We start from the raw sequence: 7,799 nt of genomic DNA, 5'->3' as shown, positions 1-7,799 counted from the left end.
ATTTTTAGAGAGTCATATATATGGCCATAAAACTATTGTGTCGGTTGATGATGACACATGATCTTATTTTTTTGATTCTTTGTAATTAAAATGGAGTGAAGAGGGAGAAAATAACGAATATTTTGAATATTTTTAAATATATTAATAATTATTTTTCTTACAAGGAATTTAATTTTTTAATACATTTGTAATTTTCATATCAAGTCTGAGGATGACCGGAGTTTATACCAACCCCAATTCCGAAGGGGGAAAGCCTTCATTGTTCCCAATCACAGCCAAAACAAACGGAAATTGCAGAAGAGGTGAGGGAGGGAGAGAGAGGGGAGGGGCGCTGGATCATAGCGACACCTCCGACAATTGCCCTCTCCGATCTCCGATCTCCGATCTCCGATCGATCGCCCGGAAGAAAACTAAATCCGTTCTCTTACGAAACAATCAAATTCACAGATCGTTCTTTGTTCTTTTGGTTCGATCACATATATGATTCACATTCGGTCTCTCTCCTCGTCCTCTCACCATAGGTTTCCAGCCTTTGATGCGACGATCCAATCGTCGGAAAGGCGATCGCAAGTCTAAGGCCGACTCCGACGCCCAAATGGACTCCGTTAAGCTTCATTTGCGATCCAGCTCGGCCCACCGGTCGAATCTCTTCTCTCGAAACCCTAAGCATTCTTCCGCCTGTTCCTCCAAATGCAATGTCTTGATCCTCGCGTCAATCGCTGTAAGCCTCGCGTTGTTCTGTTATATATTTGTCGTGTCGATGGGTTTCACAGGTTCCCCGAGACGGAAATACGGGATCGTGATCGATGGAGGAAGCACGGGGACGCGAATTCATGTTTTCGAGTACGAGGTTAGGGGCGGGGCTCCCAAATTCGATTTCCGGGAGAAAGGATTGGCGTCATTGCGGGTTAACCCAGGGCTTTCGGCCTACGCGGAGGATCCGGATGGAGCGGGCGGGTCGTTGAAGGAGCTGGTGGAGTTTGCGAAGAAGCGGGTTCCGAAAGACTCCTGGGGAGACACCGAGGTAAGGCTGATGGGCACCGCGGGGCTGAGGTTGCTGGATTTGGTTGTTCAGGATCGGATTTTGGAGTCCTGCCGACGGGTTCTGAGGCTGTCTGGGTTCAAGTTTCGGGATGATTGGGCTTCTGTTATCACTGGTATGGCAGTTTCAAATTGATTTCATTTGATCTGTTTGAATGTTGTTCATTGTATGTGTTGTCGGGCAATTCACGGAAAGAATCTGTCTATTTTAAGCCTGCAATTAGTTAATACAACAACAACATATCAAGTCTTAATCCCATTAGTTGGGCCTGTAATTAGTTAATAAGTTCATCGATTTATTCAACTCTAAGAATTTTTCCAGCAGATTGGGGTTCTGTCTTTATTCTGCCGTATAGCAGTATATTTTCGCCAGACAATAATTTCTTGCGTTTTTATTTTTTTCTGTTTCTGATTTTTTCCATCTTAAATTTTTGTATGTTGGCCTCTTGCTTGACTAGTTTTTAGTGGCAAGTATTACTCTTTTAGTATAATCAATTAATATCACCTCTTTTGATATATGATGGGTTCTTTAGCGTCTCTTGATTTACCGCATATCCATCTTATCATTGTCAATCCAGCATTCATGTTATTTCCTAGTTCAATTTATATTCTCATCCAAGATGCTGTTGTTTCTTAATCACAGGTTGATATGTACCATAAACTGTAGTTGGTCTTGTATGTTCCTAATTCAGTTTTCTTTTTAATCCCATTGATATGTGATAATTGTAAAAATTAAAGTAGTCCTCCATTAAGTCCATCTGCCATGATACTTACAAGTCACATCAATACCAATATATTGATCCCTAAGAATATAATTGGTCTACTCCCATTCAACAGTATGACTGGCATTAATTTACTGGAAATGAGTCTTCTTTCTACAAGAACCTTGAAATCTTGTCAGCTTGCTTGTTTGCTGAGGGATATGTACTGTATCAATGCGAGCTAATAGTTTTGAATATCATTACTCACATGGAGGACATGAAGTTCATCCAACTATTAAATAATTGAGTGGTCCTATGCAGATTGTTGATGAGCTAAAAGTTATGTCTGCACAGAATAAGGATGCCATCTTGGAAAAAAGTTTGAAGTTGATTTTATGTATAGAACAAATTGTGGCAAATTTTAAAGCCATTTCAGATTGCCTTTTGGTCCTAATGCTAATTCATTCTGCAAAGTCTCTGTCCAAGTTGTTTTCTGATTTTTCGTAGGATGACATAGGCATTGAAGAAACCTGTCCAACCTCCTACTTTGGGTTCTATGCTAGTTAAATGACATAGGGTGAAATTGGTACTGATATATGATCTTTTGTTTCATATTTTTTTTCTTTTGATCTTTCTAAAAAAAAAAATGCATTTCCATTTCTGATTTTTGATGAAGAAACTATTTTGGATTGGGTTTCTTATAATATATTTCATTAGTCTAAAACTAATGGATTTCCTGTGCTTGCTAGTATTAGCCTACATTAGTCTCCTAAAATCAGTTAACTCACTGCCTTAATATGTTTGGAATTATCTATAAGAAATGTCCCACTTCTTCCATGTTAATGGTTTGCTGATTCCAAGGTCCTTTTTTCTTGTCTTCTGAGTAGTGCAAATGTGTCTTCTTGGATATATTATTGCTTTCCAATAGTATGTTGAACTTCTTAATATATAATAGTATGAGAATGAAGTTTGAAAGTTATCAAAATAAATAAATTACATGCAGTTTGAAATTGCTTGAAGATTTTGTAGCAATGCTTAGTTTTGTAAATTATCTGGAGTCCAATTTGATTTTTGATTTTTGATTTTGAACTTTGATATTTCTAGGTTCTGAAGAAGGGGTATATGCTTGGGTTGTGGCAAATTATGCACTGGGCACTCTTGGAGGTGATCCTCTGAAGACAACAGGAATCGTTGAACTTGGTGGAGCTTCTGCTCAGGTTTGGTCCATGTTTCCTTATTCTCACTTGGACTTTTATCTACTTGTTGGCTTTTGAATGAGGTGTGATTGTTCATGCATTAACATTAGAAAGCTTGGTTTGTGTGATTTTGTTGTTGATAACTCACACATACTGCTATTTTAGGTAACATTTGTTCCAAGTGAGCCAATTCCCCCAGAATTCTCTCACGTTGTTAAATTTGGGAATGCTTCGTACAATCTGTACAGTCACAGCTTGCTTCAATTTGGTCAGGTAAACTCTTGCCCTAAAGCAGTGTGCAGTACTCAGCTTGTTTGTTTAGATGCTACAAGCACTTTGTGATGTTGCATTACACAGTATGCTATAGTAATGTAATACTGTCATCTAACCAGAATGATCCTGGTATTTGTGAATTTTTTTCCCAGTTATTTCTTGTTGTCTGTTTCCTTTTGTCTTTATTCTTTCTGTATTCATGAAATAATCTTCCACTGAAAACATATAGCCTTTGCAGCTTCTCATATAAAAAATCTAGTTTAAAACTTGTGTTGTATATTCTTATATAAAATCCATGTAGCTAACCTCTCCTAATCAGATTAAGGCTTGGTGATACTGTTGTAAAAACAGCTTATGTTCTTTGCTTTTAAGCTATGAGAAGTTCTCTATGGATAGATATTATCACTTGTATCACCATGCAGAATGTTGCCGTTGAACTATTAAGGGAATCACTTGTTGCAAGAGCCCCAGAATCAAGTAAGTCAACATCCTTGTAATTCACTGTTGGTTGTTTCTATAAACTTAATCTTTATTTTGAAGCTATAGAATGTTTCATTTGGCTTGTGGGATGTGTCAGTAGATGTTTTACTTTCCACCATTGCTTCTTTATGGTTCATATGCTTCTGAAAGTATTCTGTTCTCTTGCCTGGAACTGAGATAATTAAGCTAAATTATTGTTAAATGATTTGTATGTGATCCCCAATATTTAAAGCTTGACATTCTGTTAGAAACTTAAATCTGGTACTGTCAGTAGATGCTTCATAAGAAACCATACAAGCTGAATATCAGCATTGAAATAATAAATTTTAATTAATAATAGATCTTGTTCCTTACTTCATTTGTTTAGTTGCATGCATGCGTCTTCTAATGATTTTAGATTGAAGTAGATTTAGCTGAAGTAGTCCTAAGCAAGCCAGGAAAAACCAAGTTAAGAAGGGATATCTTGGGAAGTTAAATTTGATTTCAAGGCAAAAACTGTCAGCGTGTCTTGCATTAATGTACTTTCCAGTTTTGAACATAGATCTGCATAAACAGAGGTTGTTTCTGGTCCAGTTTTATTTTTTAGGTGTTCCTGTTCCAGTTTGTATGGCTTAGAATGCTGGATAGTAAAATGCCATCATGTGCAGAATATAAGCATAAAGGAGATGAGGATTTACAATGGATATGCAGCCATATAAGAAAATATAGATTTAGAAATGAAGTTAATAGTAGTAAGATCGGAGTTAGCTTGTGCTGAAGACAAGATGAGTGAAATATAATTAAGATGTTTGGTCATGTGAGAAGAAGTGATAGCCAGGGAAAAATTGCAGGAAGTTGGAGAAAAGAGAAGGAAGAAGCAGATGATGACGATGAAGAAGAATAGGAGGAGAGAATACTGCCTGGAAGTAGGAGAACTAATCTCAATTGATACTAATCAACTCTTACTTAGACAAAATGCTAAATCAAAATGAGAACAAATCAAAAATAAATATCATATTTTCTATCAGGAAGACCAATATAGGGTTCTGTGAGGAAAGTGGATGGAATGGAATAAGTCTTTAGCAAAAGAGGTAAAGGAAGACCAGGAAAGATTTGGTTGAAAATTCTTAGGTATGATGTGTGTTTAGAGACTTAATAGAAGAAGATATGGTCATAGATAAAAATGAATGGTGGGATTAAGGCTTGATATATTTTTCCTTTTTTTTTTGACAAATGAAATTTAAATTTTAATTAGCAAATGACATGGGTGGACTCAGTTGTCAACTGAGATTATAAAATTGCTTCTCTTGCAATGTGTAAATATGGCTTGCAGTTGTATTTGCTTCATCTGCCTGTAAAGCTATTTTATACTGTTTTAAAGGTCCCATTCTTTTGTAGACACTCTGTACACACACACACATATATGTATAAAGAGGAGAGAAATCTGTAACTGCAGCAGCAACCAAATCAGGAGGAACAGAACTGCTGCTATTCTGCTAGGTGACAGCAGTAGAAGAATGATATGATTATATGATTATGCAGCAGAGCAGCAGCAGCAACTCTGCTGCTAGTCAGGGGGCAAATATAAGCAGCAGCAATAGAATTCCTACTGCTGCTCTCGTGAGGCAACAAAAGAAAAGGAAGAGGAAGAAGAAGAAAAACTGGATAGGAGGAGAAGAAGAAGATTTGAATATGAAGAAGAAACAAAAGAAGAAGAAGACACAGAATAAGAGGAGATATGTAGTTGGTGGCTGATGAGCGTGCTTGGGTCTCCATCTGAAGCTGAGAGAGAACCAGATTGAGAAAACCCCATGTCATCTGAAATTCTCTATTTAGGGTATGGGCCCTAAATAAAACAAAAGGGTCACAATTGTAAGATTGGTAGAATTAGGAACCTACCTCAATCTTACAAAGGAACAAGTTTTTGAATGATCCAGATTGATTCTTCAAAATTGGATCATAGGATTTTATGGACAATGCTTGTTACAGAAACTACTAAACGAATGTTTTCTCAGCAGGTAACTAGGATGGATTCCTTTACGTTCACATTCATTTATTGTGGCTTTTGTTTGTGAAAATTTTCTGTATTATATATGGTCTTTTTGGTTGGGTATGCATTAACATCACATCTTTTAGGCCCATGTTAAGCTGGTTCACATAAATGGCTCTTTTGTCCCTCCAAGTTTATTTCTCTTTGTTTGTCCTGGCAATATGGTTCAAGGTTATAAGAAAAAGGTGTTCATTAAGGATCTTTTACTATTTTCCTCTTAATGCAGGTACTATCAAATCTCTTAAGATGGAAAAGTCACTGGATCCCTGTACTCCTAGTGGCTATTCACACGATTCAAAGTTATGGACTTCCTCTACTGGTTCCATTTCCATGGCCGAAAAGAGTGGATATTTATCCACTCTGCAGCCAAGTGGTAACTTCTCACAGTGCAGATCTGCTGTATTGACACTGTTGCAGAAGGGAAAAGGTGAAGTGGATTCCATCAGAAATACTTACGATGCTTGGTGTCAATCTAGGATTTTGTTGTTGAAAGTAACTCATGAAATATTTTGCATTGGGATGTAGAAAAATGCTCCTACCAGCACTGCCATATAGGATCAACATTTGTACCCAAGCTTGAGGGGAATTTCTTAGCCACAGAAAATTTCTTTTATACAGCGAAGGTCGGTTTATTCTTTCTTACATCGTTACTAATCATATGCTTGCTTAGTTTTATTTATTTATTTATTTATTTTTTGTGTGTGTGTGTGGAAAAACCTCAATATGTACCAAGGTTTATACCAACCCTTCAGTTGTACGAAGGTTAACCTTTTCAATTTTTTTTTTTTTCCTTGCTCTTGAGTAGTTTTTTGGGCTAGCCCCAAAGGCGTTTATTTCTAGTCTATTGAGGGCTGGAGAACAATTCTGTGAAGCGGATTGGCCTGAGCTGAGGACAAAATACCACTCATTTGAGGAGGAGGATTTGTCACGCTATTGCTTCTCTTCAGCATACATTGTGGCCCTACTCCACGACAGTCTTGGAATTGCTTTGGATGATGAAAGGTATCTGTTTCCCATGTCTTTTTCTTACTACCCACTTGGATGAAGATCCTATTTATTTGTGCATATCTCTTCATGATAGCATGCATTTGTATTGATTGGATTTCCTGATGTCAGGATCAGGTATGCGAATCAAGTGGGACACATCCCGCTTGACTGGGCATTGGGAGCTTTCATCTTACAGAGCACAGCTGATTCAATCGCGGAACATCCCAACTGGATAGCCACAGCCGTTAACAGTGATTCATCCACAGTGATTGTTGTATTTGTTATTGTGATCGCGTTGATGTTTAGCGTGTGGTATCTATCAAAGTGGAGGAAGCCCCAGCTGAAGACGATATACGATCTAGAGAAAGGCAAGTATATAGTTACCCGTGTGAGTAGATATTCATAGCTTCCTTGGGAGGCCCGGTGGGATCCCAATTTTCCCGGTTTCGTAGGGGGAGGAGGAGCCGATGCCGGCATGCTTCCTCGTCCTCTTTGCCGTGGCTGATCCCTCAGCAATTGCACCATTTTGATAGCAAGTCTCCGATCTAACTTTTGGGGTGGGTTGGGGTGGGGTGGTCTTCAGGGTGAAGCCTATACTGAATGAATGACTTGACTCCTCGGGAGGCAGGCTACTGTTGTAAAAGAGGAAATTAGATTGTCATCTCTGTATTTATTGTGTCAATGGCTAACACAAACATGTTTCTAGATTTTTGTGTAACCTATGGAAAGTGGATTAGGGTGGAGAGAGAGAGAGAGAGAGAGAGGATGCCAGAATTGTTAGTGGCAGTGTGCAGCTTCAATTGTTGTCAGTCAGTCTGATTGCACGAATCATCAATTCAAGTGAGTTCTCACGCTTTATCAAACTTATTTCAATGAGAAAATTTTTAGGGTATGTCATCATGGTGTCACTCTTGAAAGTTGGTATATATATATATACATAGATATTTACATACAGCCTTACACACACATGATAAAATAACAAAAAAAACCTTTTTCCCAAATCCCTAAATTGAAATTTCCACAAACCCACCATTGTCGTTGCCACTGCACCGCCGTCGCTCCCACTTGTCATCGTCGTTTGCACCGTCGCTT

General features: G+C 38.0%; 1 protein-coding gene across 1 annotated transcript; it reads left to right on the top strand.

Moving 5' to 3' along the window:
• The first annotated feature begins 224 nt into the window (after window positions 1–224).
• LOC127806711 (probable apyrase 6) lies at window positions 225–7,599 on the top strand. The gene is made up of 8 exons (XM_052344175.1): window positions 225–1,157; window positions 2,847–2,959; window positions 3,104–3,211; window positions 3,634–3,688; window positions 5,947–6,147; window positions 6,246–6,343; window positions 6,526–6,722; window positions 6,837–7,599. The coding sequence occupies exons 1-8, from the start codon at window positions 536–538 to the stop codon at window positions 7,111–7,113; spliced, it is 1,671 nt and encodes a 556-aa protein (XP_052200135.1). The 5' UTR covers window positions 225–535; the 3' UTR covers window positions 7,114–7,599.
• Window positions 7,600–7,799: the final 200 nt, after the last annotated feature.

This window comes from Diospyros lotus, chromosome 7 (genome assembly GCF_014633365.1).
Source record: "Diospyros lotus cultivar Yz01 chromosome 7, ASM1463336v1, whole genome shotgun sequence".
In the NCBI taxonomy this organism is placed as follows: Eukaryota; Viridiplantae; Streptophyta; class Magnoliopsida; order Ericales; family Ebenaceae; genus Diospyros; species Diospyros lotus.
Note: the sequence above shows the minus strand (reverse complement) of the source record. Positions and strands in the feature narration are given on the sequence as shown.